The 23,970-nt window shown below is 42.6% G+C and overlaps 1 protein-coding gene across 2 annotated transcripts in view; it reads left to right on the forward strand.

The window, feature by feature from the left end:
- tnn (tenascin N) overlaps positions 1 to 23,766 on the forward strand; it is a 42,632-nt gene extending 18,866 nt beyond the window's left edge. The window contains exons 9-21 of one of the 2 annotated variants that reach the window (XM_078287685.1): positions 6,230 to 6,493; positions 8,821 to 9,084; positions 11,280 to 11,543; positions 11,837 to 12,100; positions 13,554 to 13,817; positions 14,118 to 14,381; positions 17,056 to 17,186; positions 18,185 to 18,323; positions 18,818 to 18,969; positions 19,186 to 19,282; positions 19,418 to 19,582; positions 20,347 to 20,510; positions 22,190 to 23,766. In XM_078287685.1, coding sequence (XP_078143811.1) covers positions 6,230 to 6,493; positions 8,821 to 9,084; positions 11,280 to 11,543; positions 11,837 to 12,100; positions 13,554 to 13,817; positions 14,118 to 14,381; positions 17,056 to 17,186; positions 18,185 to 18,323; positions 18,818 to 18,969; positions 19,186 to 19,282; positions 19,418 to 19,582; positions 20,347 to 20,510; positions 22,190 to 22,357 — 2,600 coding nt within the window. In that variant the 3' untranslated portion in view covers positions 22,358 to 23,766. The remainder of the gene's footprint in view (positions 1 to 6,229; positions 6,494 to 8,820; positions 9,085 to 11,279; positions 11,544 to 11,836; positions 12,101 to 13,553; positions 13,818 to 14,117; positions 14,382 to 17,055; positions 17,187 to 18,184; positions 18,324 to 18,817; positions 18,970 to 19,185; positions 19,283 to 19,417; positions 19,583 to 20,346; positions 20,511 to 22,189) is intronic. The other variant, XM_078287686.1, reaches the window with a different exon arrangement.
- Positions 23,767 to 23,970: the final 204 nt, after the last annotated feature.

Consider the following 23,970-nt stretch of genomic DNA (forward strand, 5'->3'; position numbering starts at 1 on the left):
CTCTCTCTCTCTCATCCCACCCCAGCTGAGTCAGTTCAAAAGCAGTTATGTCTGGGTTGATGGCACTTTGTTTTTCTAGACCCTGCGGCAGCCAAGTTAATGGTTTTTATTCATCAGTGTTAGCCAGGTATTTTCAAGAATCACCTCTTTTCTTTTGAAGCCAGTCAGGTACTCAAGACCCTCTGACACAGCTAATCTTGTGTGTGTGTGCCACCTACTTGTGTGGTGATTGCACGTGTGTGTGTCTGTCAGAGTGTGTGTGCGCTAATCTACACCAGGCAGACAGTGGCTTGTCTCCACTTCAGTAGCAACAATCCTTCATTTGAGGTGTTGCACAAAAAGGCTTACAGGTGAATTAAAGGGATAGTCCTTAGCCCTGCTTGTCCACTGCAGCTGCTTGGATATGGTAATAGTAATTGGTATTGGCTCACGATGACTGGCACGGTGCAACAGGGAGGGACAGTCACGTATTATCTCAGGAAACCTGCTGTTACCCTTGGGCCAGTGTGGTCATACATGGTGAGAGATAAGGGGACAATAAAGAAGAAATATGGAGAAAAATACACTGAAAACCAAGGGCCAATCGTTATAAAATAAGGAGAAAATAAAGGAAAAAGAAGACAGTAAAGGGATAGTATGGTCACACCAGGAAATGAGGGTAAAATTCAGAAGAAATACGGGGGGAATGATGTAAGAACACAGAGACAATAAGGATAAAATGAGAAAGTAAGCTATATATATGAAAATAAAGAGAAAGAATAGTAGGGGTAAAAAACAATAGGTCACAGAGAACAATCTCATTATGTCATTATGTAGAGATAATGCATTACTGTCTAGCTACTGATGTGGAATGAAACTGAGCTTTGTCCTCTGAGGCCGGCTGCCTCCTGACATCCTCCATTATAGAGGCTCCATTATAGCAGCATTTTCCTACATCTCCTCCTCTTCACCTTTACCATCGGTCTTTCACTGTCTCTTTTTTCCTGTTCTCACTCCTTTCTTTCTCTCTCTCTCGGTTTCTTTCACAGTTCACTCTTGGCATCTATTTTCACATTCGTTTCATGTTCTCCTTCTCTTTCACTCCTCTCTCACTTGCCCTTTCTCTCTCTCTCTCTCTCTCTCTCTCTCTCTCTCTCTCTTCTCAGAAAGAAAAGAGAAAATATTCCCCTCTCCTCAGCAACTTATGAAGTACACTTCTTACCTACCGAGATCAACAGCAATGTTTAAGAGATGGCTTTTCAACATGGAAAAAAAATAAATGTTGAATATACTTGAATCTTAAAAAAAAAAGAGTGATTGATTTGTCTTGAAGAGTTTGAACACTTGAGGCTATCTGGGAAGATGACACAAGTAGCCCAAAGCTTTGAAACCCTATTCAGAGAGAAAATGTTTTGAATGGTGCTGAATATGTAATAGGTATTGAATATGGAATTGCAACTTGTTCCTTGAAAAACAATGTGAAGGCTGGAATGCATAGTCTGCATACCTATTGAATGCCATGATATTTTTAGTTGAACTATTTATCTCCAGTGTGGCTGTACAGTCACAAATCATTCTCTTTCGGACTTTTGGAATATGTGTGTGTGTGTGTGTGTGTGTGTGTGGCCATGCTGTGTGCTGTCATATTATCGCCATCAGTGAAATGGGTGAAATGATTTACAGTGATAGTATGGACGGCTAGCGCTTAGGAGAAAACCACAATCGATTGAATCTCGCACGTTCATAGTCAATAACCTGCCAAAAGATTATAAGGCCCATAAACGCAGCATACTGCCACTGGAGATTCAGATTCAATAAAGTTTACACCGAGGGCCATATAACAAAAAGCAGATGGGCTTGGCATAGGTAAAAGGGTTGAATGTTGAGTCTTTGTGTTATCTGGACACACTGAAGGGAATCCTGCGGAGCTTTGGCCAGACAGCTTCCAGCGGGAGTTCCCTGCCTGCTGAGACTCGTCCATCAGCGCTTTTTTTGAACTATCTCTAGTGTCAGGAAAATGACAAGTGAAAATGTGAGAGAGAGAGAGAAAGGACATGAATGAAAGAGTCATGAAAGGTCAAACTCAAACTCACAGTATCTGATTTCAGCCACTCTTTGTCCATTGCTACATCGATGTGGTAAGAGATGTCTCTGATGGCGTGTTGAAATGTGTGAGTTTTCTTTTTGTGTGTGTATTCCTCTTTTCTTTTTGTGTGCATAACCTCTACATATCTACATCCTATGTCAGCATCATCCACTTAACCATTTTTCTACTGATTTGCTTCATATTGAGATGTAATACACCTCAGTTGACTGATATATTGAAACCTGTGACGCCATTTTGACAGCGTTAGGCTATTACAACCTGATGAAAAATGAAGACTCTGTTGGTCTGAAGGATTGTCGATCAAAATAGAGGAAGATGTATGTCCATCAATACAGTAGTCGGATGGTGAGAGGACCATTTATTGTGGCAGGGAGAGTGAGAACACCCATAATCACTGAGTTACAGCGCCAAAGACCCATGAAAGACCCCATCTCAGGCCAGTTTGGTTACTTCTAGATGTGGCAGAATAGCCCAGGAAATTCTGTCATAAAGACTTATGAGCTGCTTATAGTGCAAATGGACTTTAAAAAAAAACAGTGCTAGGGCACTGCACAAAGAAATGAATGTCATGTCACACCTGACACACTGTACTCACTAGAAGAATGACACCCTACTGACACATATCTTCCTCTGGCCCCTCTCACAGACCTGTAGCTGTCAGTAGCAAGGCTGCGAGGGTGTAAATGATGAAAAACTGCCTGTTACTGTAGGTCTTGTGGTCTGCACTCTGCTGAGCATGCCACCCATAATGAATAAGCTGTTTTCCACATGGCCAAAGCCACAACTGTTTTGTTTTTTTTGTAGCTCGGTAGCCACTGTCGCTGCGTAGCTAGTGGGGTAGAACGTCTGGTGTAACTCAATCCATCATACAGTGCAAATGCAAGGCACCCCCCTGAAAGTAGTGGTGCTCAGAAGAAATCTAATAACATACTGTATTATGTCACGCCGCCAAGATAGCTTTGCAGAGTAACAACTACGCCACCTTGGTTAACAGCCCCAGGAACTCCAATACTTTTCTGTTCACAGGGTAACACTATAACACCAAGTTCTCTCTGGGAGGGAGAGCAGTGTTCAGAAGGAGGCCGAGGTTGGAGTAGCTTGAATGCAAGTTTTATTGAAAAAGGTGCAAACAAAATAACCACCACCAGGGTCCATTGGTTGTAAGGGATAAGGGGAAGAACTGATAGCTGGTGAGACCGATTCTTTTAACTAACTCTATTCTTTTTGGCTGTCCGACTAGTGATCGATTCACGACCGATTCATTTTATTCACTTCTGTAAAAATGACAGTTTCATAGCCAACAAAACTCTGGACTACCCATCCCTATCAAAAGGTCTGCAGTAAAGGATAAAAAATATCAAGGATTGTTCTCAAATTGCCTGTAGAATAAAAGTTAAACCGTTCCCACTGCATATATTTGTGATAAAGGGTAAAAACTAACCAGCAGTTCTCATCTAGTGTATTTGCAGTAAAAGGTAAAAAGCTAGCTAAAGTTTGTCCCCTGTAGTTGGTCCTGAGCAGCTCCTATTCGCAGGTTAGCCTCTCATTCCAGTGTTTTCACTGGCGACATACTAGACTGAAAGCACTGGTGAGTACATTGTTTTAGGAAGGACAGCCAATGCCACCAGTGTGGGTGTTAAAGGCTATTAGTGGGTCACCCTACTCACCGCCAGTAACTGTAACCCACATTTGAGGTGGTTGTCTGATAATAATTCCATGCAAATGTGCAATTGGCAAGTTTAGCCTGTGCAAACAGTGCCACAGTGGCTATAGGCCTACTACTTGTGCAACTTTGCAAAACGTAACTTTATCTGCCACCACCATGTCCACGGAACATGGGGGTTACTACTGGGATCTGGACCACCAGCACACGTCCCAGTAGCTGACACGTTACAAATCACACAAGGCTACTAACAATCTGCCTACTCATCCATGGTGTGTCAAACAGGCCTCGGTGGGTAACAGGAGCCCTTCTGGCTTCCTGCTCCATCAGCTCAAACACAGCTTGACGTGATGGCGCAGAAGAAGATTCACCTCATTCTCCCTCTGCCTCCACTCATAACCCTGAGTGAAGAAAACTGGACACTATTGGCCCAGAGGGGAAGCAGCCACAGTCCTCATAGGCTGGTCTGTCTGTCTGTCAGGTCCCATTACTGTAAGAGTTCAGTTGTGCAACAGGGAAATCAGTAGTTGTAATGGGAAACGTTTACTGTCTGAACTGACATACAGCATGCAACGCAAATGCACTGCAACCAAGGGTTAAGCTTGGCAAAACAGCCCAGCCTGTACATTATAATACTTTATGGTCACAGTGTACAGAATATCACTACACACAAAAAGATAAAAATGTCATGTAAACAGCACAATGTGCAAAATACAGCTGTGTGATACTTCATGCTACATAATATACTCTGTGATGAGCAAACCAAATGCAAAATATCCTGTCACAAACTCACTTATTTTAGATTTAGATTTATTTGATACAAATAATGTGATCCAAAATGCTGTTGACATTTTGTACTGGGAGGTTAAATTACTTTTACAGTATCCAGAGTAACCACACCATTAGGCTCTCCATAATTGCTGATATGTTCACAACAACAAACTTGACCAAGCGTTTAGATGGATGGATACAGGCTGTGGCACTGTGGCTGTCTACATTCTTGATTCGATAAGTAAGATGGAAAGCTAGACGCTCTCTGAGAAGTGTCCATTTTTTATGCTACTGAAGTGTGTCTGTGTGTGTATCTGTGTGTCTCTGTATGGGTGTGTGTGTGTGTGTGTGTGTGTGTGTGTGTCCATGCATGATGGGCAGATAGATGGTTCCTGACAAGTGCTCCTGTAGCAGGCCACTGAACGATCTCTCATTTTTTAGGCCTTGGAGACGACACTCAACCCTAATAAAAAAAGAGGCTATTATAAATTGCGTCTGAAAGTGTTTTGGCTCTGCAATGTCAGCTGCATTTGGGGTTTAACCTATGAAAGATTGTCAAGCACTAAAGCCACAAGGACAGAAAAAGAAAGAGAGCATGAGAGGAGAGAGAGAGAGAGAGAGAGTTACGCAGTTCCTTTCTCCTTCTGGATGCATCATTAATCAGTTGTCATGATGCGGATGGCGCGGTGACACAGGACTGACCTTGACCGAGCCACAGAGGAATTACCCTAAATGATGATTGCTTTTACATTTCCCTTCACTTCCTCTCTGTCTCCGTCTCTCCTTGTTACTATCCCTCTGTGTGTCTCTCTCTGTGTCTCTCTTTCTCTCTCTCTCTCTCTCTCTCTCTCTCTCTCTTTGTTCTCTTTGTTGCTGTCTCTCCCCTCTTTTCTAAGTGATGGTACTGAGGCTTGACTTGAACTAATCCCTTTGCATCGAGACTAACACTCCTCCCCAGACACACACACACACACACACACGCACCACCCACTGTTCTGGCTGCTTCTTCCATATGTCTCCTCTGATACCTCGGGCCCGCTGACTTCACTATACAAACAGAGGCCCTGTGTTCTCCTCTGCCCTGGCGTCCTGTTCGTTTTGCAGCTCGTCCTGCGGAGCTAAATGGATACAGCAAGGCCATGAGTGGGGATGTGTGTTAGGGATGTGTCCATTATTGAAGAGCTTCACAGAGGCGGAGGTACAATGAGACTGTCAATCACCTTTACTAGATGTTTAGGCGTTCAGTGTACTGCAAGGTTTTTAATAATGTAACATAATATGTTATGTTATAGAAGTTGGGATCTAACACTAGACTTTTAACTTCTGAATGAATGAATTGTTGCTTGAGCTGAAGTATACATTTCCACTGATTCCTTTGTCGTCTTCAGTACCCACACAAAAACAAAACTTGTGGTGGACCACAATTACCAAGAAGTGAAACTCAATGCTGGGGGTACAGTTACAGTTAGTTTATTGCCCTGCAGAGTTTCTGGAACAAATTTCGGATGGACTGGATAGAACTCTATCCTCTTGCCCCAATCTGGCTTTTCTTTACTTTCTTGCCTCTCTATATATCATCTTTACCAACATCTTTCTAATCTTCATTTTGGTCAGTGAGTTCATTTTCCCCAAACTTCACCAACCTTACTCATCTTCCATTCTCTTCCTCTATCTTCTTCTTCTTCTTCTTTTTCTTCTTCTTCAAACAGACATTGATGCTCCTACCAACCTGGTCACCGTTGAGGAGACAGAGGACACTGCAACAGTATCGTGGGACCGAGTCCAGGCAGAGATTGAAAGCTACATGTTGAGCTACAGCTCTGCTGAGGGCTCAAGTATGGAGATCCCAGTGGGGCCTGACCGCACCTCTTACAGGCTGATTGGCCTGAGACCCGGAGTCCTCTACACTGTATACATCTGGGCTGTGAAGGGAGACAGAGCCAGCAGGAAGAGTTCAACAGAGGCCGAGACAGGTAAACTTTGAACTCGACCTGGGTTCATTACAGGGGCGCTTGATTTATCTGACCTTTTGTGTGTGTCAGCCATTGAAGAGCTTCACAGAAGACCCTTGTGTAAATTCTGGACGAATATGTTTCAAATGTTTGGAAAATGAAATCCTGATGAGTGCTTGTTGAAAAACTCCACAAAAGGTAAGACACAAAAGGTAACCTGCTAACCCTGTATCTCCCAGGACACAGTGGTGGGCCTGCAGTGGTGGGCGTTCGATGTAAATAAAAACGTCTTCGTCCTCTGTACGCTCAAATTTAATGGTTAAACATGTGAACAGGATGACCTGTGAGTCCGCAGTTCCTCAAGTGCTCCCAGGCGTTGTATTTCTTTTGCTTCTTTGATCTTTATGGCTTGTGAACAGACAGGAGGAAAGATGGTTCATGTTTCGCTCTTTCTTAAGCTCCTTTGTGCAAGAAACTCTTACCTCATATACCCTTAATATACAATGGACAACCACTTTCTTTAATCGTTTGTGTGTAGGTTATTTTTTTGTCATCTTCCTTTTTTTCTGGTTGCAAGTAGTTAAAAGAAATGAGTGTAGACATTCACCATCAGCACACTAACCTCTCTTCGCCTAACTGCCAAGTGGGAGACTTTCACTCTGTGCTGAAGAGGGTATTTAACATAATTAGGTTGGACACCTCATTTAAAGGCGGTTTAGCTTAGCCTGAGGTTGGATGTCTGTAAGAAAATGTTGCTTAGTCACCAAAGCCGGCTCAAAGGACCCATTAAATTCAGTTGAACGCAGTGAGCAAAAACCTTCAGAACATTTAGGAGTTGTTCCACCCACATAGCCTATCCTATATACAACAGAAAAGAGGCAGCATCTTTTTCACATTTGTATTGATGGTATTTAACAGATGTCTCAGCACAAACTTGACAAGGCAGCGAGCAGTAAATCCAAATCTATAGTCCTGCCTAGTCTGTAACATAAACTATTATTCTCACTAGAGAGTTTTGATCTTTCCAATCAAAATTTATACTTTAATGTACCTTAATTTACCTTTACATTTTATCCCATTAATTTATCCCATTGATACTTTTCGCGGTGCACAGCTGTACTGCTGCACGTTATGGTATGATGCTATGATTCTATTTTTCTACACAATTGCAGTCCTTCCTCATACACCTTTTTGAGATTTTTCCTGATCCCTTTTCACGAGGGAAGCAGACATGTTAGCTCCAATAACACGACTCATACGTCAAACAGTGGGAAACCTACTTGGATGCAAACATCTGAAACAGGCTTGAAATCCGCTTTACTCGCTGGTGGTGTCAGCAGGTGTTCTCTGCCTGAGAAATGGCTGTCAATTCCTGTTTAGGTGTGTGTGCGTGCGTGCGTGTGTCCTTTTGAATTGTTGATCGCAATAACTGTAACACAATGGATATGGTAAGCAGCAACTGTTTTCTACTATGATGAGAGAGAGATGAGTAGACAGTTCACTCCCCTTTTTTTTACACAGTACAGACGCTAAGAGAGATGTAGAGCAGCAAAGACACAAGATGGAGGGTTCTGGTGGGATTCATCTTGCAGCTAGTAGCAGGAGCCTTAACGACTACACCATCTATTGGCACAGATCTGAAGCATATTAAGGAGATGAATGAACCTGGATCAGCCATGGCCCATGTGGTTAAGCCAGCCACATCTACTGCTTGTCTAGAAAGATACTGAAGACTACTGAGTCTCAGTAAAGGCTACACTGTAGTAACGCTACATAAAATGGTGAAAAATATTATTCTCGTGGGACACAGCATTACTGGTTCTGGTTTCTTATAAAATGCCTTCTTTATAGCAGCATTTTAATGTTTGCAATCGTGGTGTGCTACATTTGCATGTTCTTTGATTAACATAGCTCATAGGATAGTACTTACTGTAATTCATAGTACCTATACTTACATTACATAACCATGTGATATGATATCAAACTTTGGTTCAAAAGTCAATGGAAGATGTTTCAAGTAGGTTCTTATTGGTTAGTCCTACTTGATGATTTGAGCATTTCTAAAAGAACATATTTTTCAACTTTAGTCTGTCAGACAAACAAGGACAGACACAAAACCTGTTGATGGGAAAAGGGTGAGATTTAACTAAAACTCCCAAACTCCATCCACCCATTTTGATCCACGTTTGATATCTTCTGCAATGTTTCTAACCTCTTACACACTGACTGAAGGTGGTTGGTTTGCATCTTGCTACAGTTTGCAGTAGTGGTGTGTAGTTACCTTTGTGTTTACATAGGATGTAGTAATGTGCTTTTGTCGTCTACACTAACCATAACTCCCCATGCAGAACTGGACGCTCCTACTAACCTCTTGGCCAGAGATGAAACAGAGTCCAGCTTCAGCGTGTCGTGGGACCGAGTCCAGGCAGAAATTGACGACTACATGCTTACCTACAGCTCTGCTGAGGGCTCCAGTACGGAGATCCCAGTGGGGCCTGACAGCGCCTCTTACAGGCTGACTGGCCTGAGGCCTGGAGTCCTCTACACTGTCTACATCTGGGCTGTGAAGGGGGACAAAGCCAGCAGGAAGAGCTCGACACAAGCCGAAACAGGTCTCAGACAGTTTCTGTTAAATCCAAAGCGCTGATCTAACCAACTAAGGCCAAATTTGGGTTGAATTGTTCATCCTGAAAATGTGTGTTTGGGCCTATGTTTCTTAGCATATCAGATATGCTAAGAAACACACGCTCCCTTAATACCACACTTGATATCAGACTTATTTTGACCAGAGAATTTCCACATCAAACTATAAAAGATAGCATAAAAGCATAAAGCAGAAAAAAAATTCTTAATTTAAAGTCTCTTTCAATTTCCTACATGATAACCTAACCAGAATCAATAGTTGCACTCTAGTTCTATATAACTCTAGTTATATGATTATAGAACTCTTGTTCTATGATCACAAGCCAATAAAACCCCTCTATTGCCTCAGCACACTGAAAATTTGGATGCGTTTGAATGCTCAGCCAATCAGGATGAGTCTATACAACCCTATGGCGCTCTGCCCTACATAAGGCGAGTACACCTACACTCTGCGTCCACTATGTCTTCAGTGACTCGTGGAGCAGTAGGTTGAGATGTTAGAGGGCTCCGCCTGTGATCATAGAACTAGAGTTACCATGCGTAACTATCATTCTATTTCACACAGGCTCCGCCCTCTAACAGGGCTCTATTGGCTTAGAGGGCAAAGCTGTGTCCCAGAATTAAGCACAGACCTGGAGAAAGACCCAGACACATCCAACAGATAAAACCTGATGAACAGACAGGGCATCGACCATGACGCTACGAATCTCCTTCACACTTATTCCACTGAATAAGGCTGTTGACGCTGCTACACTTCATGTAGAATGCGAACATATAGCCACTGGAGGGTCTCTGCCCACGAACACGTAAGCTTGTGACCACAAAGCCAGTGTCTCTGTTTAGACAGGAGCTTGCCAGCCATTCTGTCTCCATTGCACGTAGGTGTATGCTCCATATAGCATGCCAATGCACACACTGGGCATAAGCAATGCAGTTTCTCCCCTCTCCAGCATGGGGAGGAGGATAGAACACATCCAATTGAATCGTCCTAGACCTAAAAGAACTTTTAATGTTCTTAGGTGTAAAGGATAGGTTTTGTCTGAGTGTATCGCCACTCACATCTCCTCTCGGCAGTAAACAACTGGGGTGGACGGATAGTGTCACAAATCATTCACTCTTAGCTGAAGCAAATGATGACAACTTAAGAGCGATGTGCCTAATAGGCTTGAAAGGCTCTTTAGAGAGGGCGTTGAGAACTAAAGGCAATTCCCATCACTGGATGTTTTCTCCTAGGCCCCCAGCAGAAAATGTTTTAGGAGAGGGTGGCCGAAAACTGACCTCTCTCCAAAACCTTAATGACAAGATGAGATCTCTGACGCATAAACTTTAAGAGCAGAATGTGCCAACCATTTCTCTAGCAGGTGCTGGAGAAAGGAGAGAATAGACCCAATTGAGCAATTCAATGGATCGATATTCCTTTCTCCACAACACTTTTGGAAACCCAACCAATTTGCTTTATAGCATGAAATGATGGATTGTGCCCATGAGCCCCGGATAGTCTGTACAATGGCTGCAGAAAACCCTGCATGTATCAGGCAGTCCCTTTCAGGAGGCAAACCTTAAAAGGTTTGCCCAGATTGGGCATCACACCTATTGCGCTGTTCGCATTGCCGACTGGGCCGCTTATCCCTGGTCTGCAGTGGAATAGGCTTCCCACTCCCTGACCAACTAGCAGAGCCAGTAAGTGCGCAGCCGGCGCGTTGTCCAGTGGGGAGCGGTAGAAATGGCTCCTGACTGCTGGGCTCCATGAAAGGGCCTGGCAGTCGATGTATCCGCCATCCCCAGAGATGCATGCTTGGCGCCGAGGTACTTGAAGCATTGCTGGTTGTTGGGACTGATGGCGGTGACCAGTCTAGGGTAGGGAGTGTCAGACAATGCCGTCCTCGGCAGTGGTGTCATCTTCAGGCACTGATGAAAAGTGGATGCAGAGTGTAGGTATGCTCGCCTTATATAGGGAAAATTGCCATAGGGTTGTATAGGCTCGTCCTGATTGACTGAGCACGTGCATTCAAATTTTCAGTGCACTGAGGGAACTGGATGAGTGCTTAAGCCAATAGAGCCCTATAAGGGGGCAAACATGTGAAATACAACAGCTTGTTTGTTAAAAGCAGTTTTCAACCGTAGTATAATTGAACTATTCCAATAACCATGACTTCATATGCAGAGCTGGATGCTCCTGCTAACCTCCTGGCCCAAGATGAGACAGAGTCCAGCTTCAGTGTGTCGTGGGACAGAGTCCAGGCTGAAATCGACGGATATAGGTTGAGCTACAGCTCTGCTGAGGGCTCAAGTGCAGAGATCCCTTTGGGGCCTGACAGCACCTCTTACAGACTGACTGGCCTGAGGCCTGGAGTCCTCTACACTGTCTACATCTGGGCTGTGAAGGGGGACAAAGCCAGCAGGAAGATCTCGACACAAGCTGAGACAGGTTGCTACATTTGATATTGATAAAAAATAAGAATAGTTAGGCCTGGTCCATTTGTCTGGGGAGTATCTCATTTTTTGATGATCAGATATCTTTTTGTTGAAGATCAGCTCCAATGGAATCAAAAGAAGAAAATTCTTTCCATGTACTCACCATTGTATAACCTAATATTTTTTAGAAAATGCATGCGATGCATTCTTTCATTTCCATTTCAATGGAAATGAAACAACACATCTTGTAGTTTGCATCAGTAGTGTAGTAGTGTATTAACCACCTCCACTAACATTTCCCTCTAGAGCTGGACGCTCCTACTAACCTCTTGGCCAGAGATGAAACAGAGTCCAGCTTCAGCGTGTCGTGGGATCGAGTCCAGGCAGAAATTGACGACTACATGCTTACCTACAGCTCTGCTGAGGGCTCCAGTACGGAGATCCCAGTGGGGCCTGACAGCGCCTCTTACAGGCTGACTGGCCTGAGGCCTGGAGTCCTCTACACTGTCTACATCTGGGCTGTGAAGGGGGACAAAGCCAGCAGGAAGAGCTCGACACAAGCCGAAACAGGTCTCAGACAGTTTCTGTTAAATCCAAAGCGCTGATCTAACCAACTAAGGCCACATTTGGGTTGAAATGCTCATCCTGAAAATGTGTGTTTGGGCCTATGTTTCTTAGCATATCAGATATGCTAAGAAACACACGCTCACATAATACCACACTTGATATCAGACTTATTTTGACCAGACAATTTCCACATCAAACTATAAAAGATAGCATAAAAGCATAAAGCAAAAAAAAAAAATTCTTAATTTAAAATCTCTTTCAATTTCCTAAATGGTAACCTAACCAGAATCAACAGTTGCACATGGTAACTCTAGTTCTATATAGCTCTAGTTATATGATTATAGAACTCTTGTTCTATGATCACAAGCCAATAAAACCCCTCTATTGCCTCAGCACACTGAAAATTTGGATGCGTTTGAATGCTCAGCCAATCAGGATGAGTCTATACAACCCTATGGCGCTCTGCCCTACATAAGGCGAGTACACCTACACTCTGCGTCCACTATGTCTTCAGTGACTCGTGGAGCAGTAGGTTGAGATGTTAGAGGGCTCCGCCTGTGATCATAGAACTAGAGTTACCATGCGTAACTATCATTCTATTTCACACAGGCTCCGCCCTCTAACAGGGCTCTATTGGCTTAGAGGGCAAAGCTGTGTCCCAGAATTAAGCACAGACCTGGAGAAAGACCCAGACACATCCAACAGATAAAACCTGATGAACAGACAGGGCATCGACCATGACGCTACGAATCTCCTTCACACTTATTCCACTGAATAAGGCTGTTGACGCTGCTACACTTCATGTAGAATGCGAACATATAGCCACTGGAGGGTCTCTGCCCACGAACACGTAAGCTTGTGAAATGCCATCACAAAGCCAGTGTCTCTGTTTAGACAGGAGCTTGCCAGCCATTCTGTCTCCATTGCACGTAGGTGTATGCTCCACATAGCATGCCAATGCACACACTGGGCATAAGCAATGCAGTTTCTCCCTTCTCTCTCCAGCATGGGGAGGAGGATAGAACACATCCAATTGAATCGTCCTAGACCTAAAATAACTTTTAATGTTCTTAGGTGTAAAGGACAGGTTTTGTCTGAGTGTATCGCCACTCACATCTCCTCTCGGCAGTAAACAACTGGGGTGGACGGATAGTGTCACAAATCATTCACTCTCTTAGCTGAAGTGACAACAATTTAAAAGTGATGTGCCTAATAGGCTTGAAAGGCTCTTTAGAGAGGGCGTTGAGAACTAAAGGCAATTCCCATCACTGGATGTTTTCTCCTAGGCCCCCAGCAGAAAATGTTTTAGGAGAGGGTGGCTGAAAACTGACCTCTCTCCAAAACCTTAATGACAAGATGAGATCTCTGACGCATACACTTTAACAGTAGAATATTAAAAGCAGTTTTAAACCGTAGTATAATTGAACTATTCCAATAACCATGACTTCATATGCAGAGCTGGATGCTCCTGCTAACCTCCTGGCCCAAGATGAGACAGAGTCCAGCTTCAGTGTGTCGTGGGACAGAGTCCAGGCTGAAATCGACGGATATAGGTTGAGCTACAGCTCTGCTGAGGGCTCAAGTGCAGAGATCCCTTTGGGGCCTGACAGCGCCTCTTACAGACTGACTGGCCTGAGGCCTGGAGTCCGCTACACTGTCTACATCTGGGCTGTGAAGGGGGACAAAGCCAGCAGGAAGATCTCGACACAAGCTGAGACAGGTTACTACATTTGATATTGATAAAAAATAAGAATAAGAATAGTTAGGCCTGGACCATTTGTCTGGGGAGTATCTCATTTTTTGATGATCAGATATCTTTTTGGTAAAGATCAGCTCCAATGGAATCAAAAGAAGAAAATTATTTTCCATGTACTCACCATTGTATAACCTAATATTTTTTAGAAAATGCATGCGATGCATTCCTTCATTTCCATTTCAATGGAAATGAAACAACACATCTTGTAGTTTGCATCAGTAGTGTAGTAGTGTATTAACCACCTCCACTAACATTTCCCTCTAGAGCTGGACGCTCCTACTAACCTCTTGGCCAGAGATGAAACAGAGTCCAGCTTCAGCGTGTCGTGGGACCGAGTCCAGGCAGAAATTGACGACTACATGCTTACCTACAGCTCTGCTGAGGGCTCCAGTACGGAGATCCCAGTGGGGCCTGACAGCGCCTCTTACAGGCTAACTGGCCTGAGGCCTGGAGTCCTCTACACTGTCTACATCTGGGCTGTGAAGGGGGACAAAGCCAGCAGGAAGATCTCAACACAAGCTGAGACAGGTTAATGCACAACGATTAGGGAGGGTTTTCTTCTGTCAATATTAAAGCCCCCTTTCCTCCTGAATTTTTTATACTTCATTTAACATCCAAAGCAATCCAGAAATTGATGTTAATGAGATACCAAAGTAAAGAGTTACTGGCAAAATTGCTTTCTTCCTTCACTACCCTCAAGATGAAGAGGACTAGGTCTAATTCCATTCATATGGTGATGATAAGAAATCTCAAGATGTCAGTTTATGCTAAAAAGCAGCACTGAATTGCGATTTGGGCTCCAGGAGTGGAGGCAGGTCAGGTCACTACACTCCAGAGAAAAAAGGGAGGAGTGGACAGCTTTGTTACAGGGAGACTTACGTGACGATCTGAAATTTGCGTGTGAATATCTTTCATTTTAAGTGAGTAAAACACACCATTGTATATGTTGTAATTGTACCCCCTTTTCTTGCTCCCTGTGACAATACTGTTGACTTCTGTTTTTTTCCTTTGAGGCTACACTGGGATACACAAGGGTCGGGGGTTAAGCATCAGGGGTTAGGAACTGTATGGGCAGACATCTGGGTGTTTGGGTTTGGATGGAAATGCCTTTATGATGCTTTGATCATCTGTTATGTTCTGTTATCTTATGGGAGTTGTAAGTGAATGTAACTCCCTTTTCAATTAGTCAGTTTAAACCTACAAAACTGCCTATACTGTTAGTAATTCAGTCAAATCATGAATAGACCACCAGTTTTTTGAGACACCTGAAAACCATTTGGACCTGAGGATAGGTTTGTATTCTTTATAGCAAAACCATGCAAATGTTGTTCTTAAATATAGTCAACAAGTAGTAGACAATAATTTAGAACATGATTAAAACACAAAAGGACCACTGCAAAAGCAAAGAGATAAACTTGTTAATCCATCTTTTTTCATTTTCACGAAGACAAGGAAACATGTTGCAAGTACAGCTTCCTCAGGTTCACTCTGCATAGTAAGGCTATTATTTTATTTGCACATAAACAAATCAGCATCCCAGCATTCCTCTTTGTGGTATGACCTTTGGCGTATTAAATTTTATGTTTCTTGTTTTTGCCTGCACCATGACCAGCATACACACTGCTGTTCATAGGGCACTCAAAACTCTTTCAGTCTAAACGTACTCTCACGAAGCACTCCTGTACCGGCAGGATATGCTCCCCACAGGCCGCGTTAGGTCACTGGGCGCGTCTCGTAACTCTGTGTGGGGTAAAAACAGTAGCACCAGCACATGGTGGATGAGTTAGAACAGGGACGTCTTTGTGTGAGCCAGATCATCTGTGTAAAATCATCTGGGAGCTCTAAGTGAAGGCTGCATCTTTTTCAATTAGGCAGCAAATGGCCGGAGTTTTGGATTATAAACTTGTCTCGTCGTAACTCATCGGAAGCCATCAATGCTACAGGCTTGGTGCTGGGTTCAAATAGGAAAGTCATTGTGTCAGGAGAAATCACCTGGGATGCATCAAGGCGAGTGTTATTACATTTGTGACTTTATTGGTCCTAATAACAGGCACCATTAACGTGTCAGTTAAAACTTTCTCAAACCAACATCACCAAGTTTCACAGACTTTTTCAAAAGTAGTGCTTTCCACTCAAGAATATGCAATATTAAATTAACTAAATTAAATTTAGCCACTCTTCATACTATTTTGTGATTTTAAAATATGTATAAGTAACTCTTGATTTGAATGAATTGATTGTTTTTACTGGCGTTGTACCTAATTGTAACACACAGGCTCACAAGACACTTTTCTCTAACCTCTTAAACCCTATGGGAGATTAAGGCTCCATTACAGCAGACCTCTTTGTCTCAGACAAGTTATCTTCCCTGGGGCTTCATGTTGACAGTCAGTGTCTGTTTCAGCTTAATCCCCCATACCAGTTAAATGAGAGAGACGATGACTGGACAGAACTGACATTTTGTCTGTGGAGGCATGTAATAAACAAACAGAAAAGAAAAGAAATAATCATCTTTGGTCAGTTGACAGGGCTGTTGTTGCACTTCAGGTGGAATGACAGCCGTGTAGTTCAGGCTGACAAAGAGTAGAGGTCTATAGTTGTCAAATACTTTAATGTGCCATTTACCATTTGAGGTGGATGAAAGGAATAAGGAGGGATGAATGCTGCACAATAAAATATTTTTTTTGTGTTTGAAAAGCATTTAATTCACATCTCAGGAGTGAGAGAAAGGTTTGTACTCTGAAAACTGGAGCAAAGGTGCAACCTAAAAATAATATGGACAGGGAGGATTTAAACAATGATTTAACAGAAATATTAAATCATGAGGTAAGTTCAAACACAGAGACCTTCATCAGACAATACTCCACTTTAGGGTCATTTACAATTGGTCCCCACTTTTCCCTCCACTCACAGTTGGCAGAAACTGTGAGTGGAGAGATTGTCATAGTCATCTCGAATTTATTCCAATATTGCCATATCAATGAACGAATGAATGAATGCATGGGGTTTTTGTTGTTATTTTCTCCATTTTTACTAAATACAATTAAGTAAAAGCAACACCAAAACCCTCTACTCACCCAACCCAGTGCTGAGTGAATGAATGAATGAATGAATGAGCGAGCATACGGATGCATAAATGAATATAAAATACACACCTTACTCTTCTGCTGTAAGCCGCTCTGATCTCCGCTCTGACCCACAGACATCGATGCCCCCAAGGACCTGAAGGCTACAGATGTGACTCTGGAGTCTGCCTCCTTGATCTGGATCGCTCCGCTGGCTGACATCGAGGGTTACATCCTCACCTACAGAGCTGAGGACGGCACCGTGGAGGTATAGAGCCGTGTAGCCTTAACACCACATACACACACATGCTTACACGCATAGATCATTTTAATGTAGGTAGGCTGACTTCAGAAGTTTTGTGGTACTCCTCTTGCCGAAGAGAAGAGAAACAGATAAGCAGTTGCAAAGAGATAAGACAGCATGCAAGGGATTCAAACTCTTTCTGTTGTTGGCTGCATTATGTGCATTGGCAGAGTGAGCCAACAGTAAATCTTCAATCTTCAGGCAGGAGAATATAGCCTCTATACAGGCAACATGAGTTTTCCTACACTGGCTGACTCAGATTGATTCCTCCATGGTTTCTTCCTCACCTGCAAAATGATAATGACACCGCTGAGGTATTACACTCTTTGTCACACCATTTGGAAATATAGAGATCAACCCTTATGCATTTATCACTATAGAACTGGAACATATGAAGGATCCACCCTCATCTGGAAAACTGAGTTTGACGCTGCAGTAAGCTGCACAAAAAAACTTTATTCTCCATTGGGTAAAAGTAGAGCTACAGTCGCTTTTAGTGACCCGTGGTAAAAGCAGGGTAAGGAATTATATAATGCTGCATTTTATGTCCTCTCCTTGCCTATATAAGCATGAGAATACCATTTGTATTATATAACACACTGTTAGGGTTTTTACTGTTTAAAATAGAGGCTGGAGGTGCATACATCTAAGCTCTGTAGAACACTGACCTCTTGTGGCAAAAAGTAGCAAATTAATCTGTAAAGTAGTAAAGTTATGCATAAACTGTAGATGTGGTCATTGATCTATTCCTGGAAATCTCAAGATTTCAGAAGAACTGGTTATACTGATTTCTTGCCTGTGTACATGACAGGTTTAAGGAATGATATATGATCATCATTCATCAATACTGTAGACTTGGTCACAGGCATTTGTATCATGCCTTAAACATTTTACTTGGTTGAAATGGTAGTAGCATTGCGTGCTCAGAAAGATTAACTGTAACTGTTCTGTATTGTGGTCAGACTGTTGAAAAGCAGCTTGGAGCCGGGGAGAGACGTTTTGCCGTGTCCGGTCTGGAGATGGGGAAGAGCTACATTGTCACCCTGATTGCCTACAGGGGAGCCAAGAGGAGCAAGGTGGTGGAGACCGTCTTCAAAACAGGTCAGTACACGCAACTGTATGGTGCCTTCAGTTACTACTGTTATCTTTTATAGTATTTGGCTGTGAGGGACCAAGTCCACTGAAAAAGTGCATGCTGTCCTTTTCTGATCTATTCTGTTCTGCTCTTTTCTCCTTTGTCATATTTTATGGTATGATATGATATGATGTGAAATTATATGAAATTATGTGATATAATATGTCCACCTTCTTAGTGGATCTGCAGTGGATTGTATGTCACATCATGTAATATCATAGCATTGCACGTCATATCACATCCTATCACGTCATGTCATGTTACGCCATGGCGTATCATATCACGTTACACCATGTAATATAAAATATATATATAATAAATATATGTCATTTCATGTGAGATGATGCCACCTCATCACAACAGACCATGACATCATTTCATGCTACATCCTGTCACAACATATAATGTGACGTCACGTCACCTCACCTCACCTCACCTCACCTCACCTCCTCTCCCCCAGTTGGCCTGCTCTACCCGTTCCCCATGAACTGCGTTCAGATCATGAAGAATGGCAATAAGAAGAGTGGCATCTACACCATCTATGTTAATAATGACCGCTCCAAACCAATCGAGGTCTTCTGCGACATGGACACTGATGGAGGCGGCTGGCTGGTAAGCAACGATATTGATATAGTAGCACACAATAGTTCCCCCAGATAAGAATGTTAATCATTATCAATATTTTGCAATTAATAAATATTATGAATTATAGTCATGGTAATTGGTGGTGGCATTTGATAGCTGAATCAGAGAATGGGCAATAGCAACAACCAAAAGACACAGATTTGTTTGAAACAGCTTTCAGTGACACCTCCTGCTCTGTCTCAGGTGCTCCAGCGCCGTAACACTGGCAGGCTGGACTTCATGAAGCGCTGGAGACAGTACATAGCCGGCTTCGGCAACATGACAGACGAGTTCTGGCTTGGTGAGTGCTGGAATGTCTTTGCTCTTTTTTTTTTCAGAAATTGAAACGCCAATGTATTGCATTAGATGGAGAAATCGAGTGTTTCCTCTCTTTCCCTCTCTCTCTCTCTCTCTCTCTCTCTCTCTTCCTCCCCAGGTCTGAACAATATCTATGAGCTTACAAACACTCCCACCCAGTACGAGCTGAGGTTTGACCTGGGCCTCGGCTCAGAGAGGGCGTTCGCTGTCTACGACAACTTCAAGATTGCCCCGGTCAAACAGAAGTTCAAACTTACAATCGGCACATACAGTGGGACAGCTGGTGGGACATTTGTTCCTTCAATTTTATTCAAACTATAGGAATTATAAATACTGAGGAGACAGTGTCTGAGCCTTGGCTTTGAAGGCAAGAAAATACAACGGCACAGCTGGTGGAAGGATTTTTTTTTTTCCTGAAACCTTGTTCAGACAGCAGGAATTATAGAGAAGGATAGAGGCAGGGGAGCCAATGAGACAGACAGGGGTTTCAAGCAGTGGGCACCTGGGCCCATCAAGCTTAATTATCCCTTCAAGAGTAAATACTAGTCTCCATCCTCCATGAAACGATCACAGAACATCGTCACTATTCAGTTATAGAAGGGGGTCGATGAAAAATTCTTACACCCAGGATCATTGTAACCTGTCTCTTCCTTTGAAGCCTGGCAAATACAGACGGAGATGGAGCATTTGTTTCAGAAACTTGTATTCAGTCAGAGTTATAGACAGAGACCGCATAGGGAAGGCAGTATCTGACGAAGGCGGGGATTTAGTAGGCTTTGAAGCCAGACAGATATAGAGGCACAGCAAGTGGGGCCATGTGTCTACACACGCCACAATATGCTGAGATAACATATCTTTCTTAGATTTTGGCATTTTATTAAATTTCTCCCGTCAGGGAACAGATGGAGACAAAAGAAGTGAGAAGTGAGCAAATTCTGCAAAAATGTATTGTGGGTGTTGGGAGGGGGGTTGAATCATGTACAGCCTGCTGTTTATATTTTTGAGAAGTATAATTATTGTTGTTGATGGCTGTTACTCCTTCCCTAGGTGATGCTATGACCTACCACCAGGGCCGGCCCTGGTCTACTGTCGACTCAGATAATGACATCGCTCTGGGTAACTGCGCCCTGACCCACCGCGGCGCCTGGTGGTACAAGAACTGTCACCTGGCCAACCTCAACGGCAAATGGGGTGACAACAGGCACAGTTTGGTGAGTGAGCAGGGAGGCATCTCTGTGTTGGTAATTTGTGGTTGTGTGACAGGTGTTATTTGGATTATGTGCACAAACTGTGATTTCCTCTCATGCAGCGGTATGTAGCCGACATGCTGAATCTTGGTTTAGCTCAACCAATGTGGGGGTAAATGGGTAAAGAGAAGAGCTTCAAATGGTTTCTGTAACTGGTTTTGCATGGCAGTAGACACATGTCTGCACACACGCACACACACACACACACACACACATACACACACACACACACATATGCATGCACATTCACATGCACAAAATGAATTCTTAACCTAAGGTGTCCCAGATCATACCTTTATGTAATTGGCGCAACATTAACAAAACAAAAGCTAAAAATCCAGGACATGTTATTGAAGTAACTTGGGCTCTCTGGTGTAGTGTGCATTAACACCAATAGATGGCACTGATAGTATTATATAACGGCAGGTTTATACTAACCCAAGCTAATAGTCAGGGTCCTGTAAGGCAGTGATGCTCTGAATCCATCACCTTCCATAAGAGGACGGATTTCTCAAACTTTGTATAAAATCCTGGTATTTAAATCTGGCTCATAAGGTAAGATAAAGCGTTATTGTCTGAGGAAGACCGAATCTATCATTCATGATACTGAATAATCATACTAATGGTTCCTAATGGTTTCTCAGTGTTTGCCACTCCGGTGCCCCTGCAGCCCAAATTTCTTTGTGGCAAATAAAATATTCATTGAGTGCTGTTCTTGATTAATTCAACAGTTATTAGAGGACTCGGCACACAGTTTTAGTTAAGAAGTTGAGTAGAGTTTTGTTTTGTATATTTATTTCTCATTGTTTATTAATAATACTACTGACAATACTACCAATATTACTACTAGTATAACTACTTCTTGTAGTAATACAACTACTACTACTCATAATACTGCTACAACTACTACAATTACTGTCAATAACAACAACAACAACAACAACACAAAGATGATTATTGTAATAATAATTATCATAATCACAATCATAATCATAATATAAACAACAGCCTTCATCATCATTATCGCTAACATCATCTTTTCTAAACAGCTACAAAATGGAAAAAAAACAAAAAAACAAAATGCTGCTACAGTACGACAAAGCAAGGATTTGTGGGAGGGAGGCAGTTCCCTGGTCAGCAATCAAAGACACGCTTCACCCCAGCCTACTTTAAGTTGTTTTGTTTGGATTGTTGAGGTGAAGCTGAAATGCCCCGAATCCATCAGCACTGATAAGAGAACACATTTCTCACACCCGGTATAAAACGTAAGTGTTTTTTTACCAGGCTGATAGGGTAACAACAACAGTTATTATGTCTAAGGGAGACTGATACCGAAGGAAATGCCAGGGGATTTCTCTGCTCTTGTCGAGATTTCATCCATAATATTGCTGCTCCAGATATCTCCCGCAATGTTTGTTGATGAAATGCAATAACAGTCAAAACAAGTTTGTACTGTCATGAAATGAAGCTAGAGGCTGGTATTTATTAGTGTTTGTCATTCTGCCTGTCTGTCTTCCCGCCTGCCTTTCTCTCTCTTTCTCTCTCTCTCTTCCTCTCTCTCTCTCTCTCTCCTCCCTCTCTCTCCCCCCTTCCTTTACTCCCCATCTCTTCCTCTCTCACTCTTCTCTTCTCCCCTCTGCCAGGGAGTGAACTGGGAGCCATGGAAGGGCCACCTGGTGTCCCTGGACTTCACCGAGATGAAGATCCGACCCTTGGGAGCCTTGTCCAGCAGGAAGAGGCGGTCGCTGATGGCCAGAGAGAAGAGCAGAACCACAGCCTCGCAGGAGAAAGACACAAACACCTCCCTCTAGAACCACAGCACACTGCCGTCAGCCGCTTACTCGCCATCACGCTAGATTTGGGCATTTCTCTGCATATTAGTGTGGCTATAAAGGGATTCAGCTTGGATCACCTGTGTCTGCACCTGTGAGTCTCAGGTCTTGGACAGTGAAATGCAAACACACTTCTTTGGGCATCATAGGAAATCGTAACTTATTAGGTGTTCGTTTACAATGAGTATCAGATCCGAGATCAGACATGATATCAGAAATTCCTGGGTTTAGTGTGATTGTGGGAAAGCGGCCAGTAGAAAACTTGCCTTGGAGTTATTTTGAAGTCAGTGCTTGAAATGAAGTAGCATTAACAAGAGTTTAGTGCATCGGTCAAAATGTTGTGATGGAAATAAGAATTGTAATGGAAAAAAAAATAAATCAAACTGACCCCAGTTTGACTCTGGTGGAAACTCCAATTTCAAACCAGGCCACAGTAGATTTGAGTGAGCTCAGAAAAACCAAGAACTCTTATCTTCATTTACTGCATACCTTTTACTTTCTTTTTATCCTAAGGCTGCAGCCTGGGTTAATTGTATTATATTTGTTTATTTCATATTCTATGTTGCAAGTGAAGAGCAACTTTCACTGTGTATAGTAGTATTATCATAATGGCAAAAATGTAAAAAAAAAAAAAAAAAAAAAACTGAAAGAAAAAACAGCTTGTGTTTTGACTGAGAGAGTCAGGTGTAGACAATTAGCGAGTTAGAGCCCCGACTTTATTGATTATGAAGCTGGCTGGCTGTGTCACATAAGATTGTCACTGTGCCACAAACACTGTCAGATCACATTAGGCTCTGCAGAACGAGCAAGAGAATAACAATGAATGGACGTCTGGAATGGCCATATTGCTCCTGCTTTACTTTTATATGATAAGGACAGCGCATATCAATCAATGTAATGTGCCATATCGTATGCCAATAAGGCTGAATTTCATTGAGGTTCTTGCCTCATCCTCAGGAACTTAATGACCAAAGTGTTGTTTTCATTCTGGACAGCTGACAAAGGTTATTAATACTGCTTTGACTTTGACTTTATTACTTTATTACATTTTTACACTTTTATTACAAACTTTATTAGTTTATGTGACAAGGACAGAGCACATCAATCAATCTTTCTGCTAATGTGCCAGAATTAATTTGTAGCCCCTGCCCCTCATAAATTTTGCGTCCCCTAAAATTTCTTTTTAAGCCTTCATGGCCCATAAGGTTTTACTCCAGCCAATCCTCAATCAGGAATTCAAGGTTAGAAGTCACAGTGGAATTAAAAAAGGCTATAGGCTTCATGAATATCCTCTTCAATGATTGTATTTTCAAACGGATATTGTAGTTGTTGTATCCTACTAATGCCACACATTCACAGAAAAAAAATAAAAGCCATGTGACATGAAATATTTCTGGCACTGATGTCTTTTTTCCTAAATTGAGGATAGGTTTGGCCTCAAGAGTATTTGCATCACTGGCAGCCATGTTAGCTCCGTTATCTTGTTCCACTGCTGTTGATAATAAACTTGTGACTCTGCTAGCTGAGAGTTTTTGGAAAGTTGGAGATCTCACCATTGAAATATTATGTAGGATGTTATTATATATTTTCAA

The sequence above is a fragment of the Centroberyx gerrardi genome, chromosome 13 (genome assembly GCF_048128805.1).
Source record: "Centroberyx gerrardi isolate f3 chromosome 13, fCenGer3.hap1.cur.20231027, whole genome shotgun sequence".
NCBI lineage: Eukaryota > Metazoa > Chordata > Actinopteri > Beryciformes > Berycidae > Centroberyx > Centroberyx gerrardi.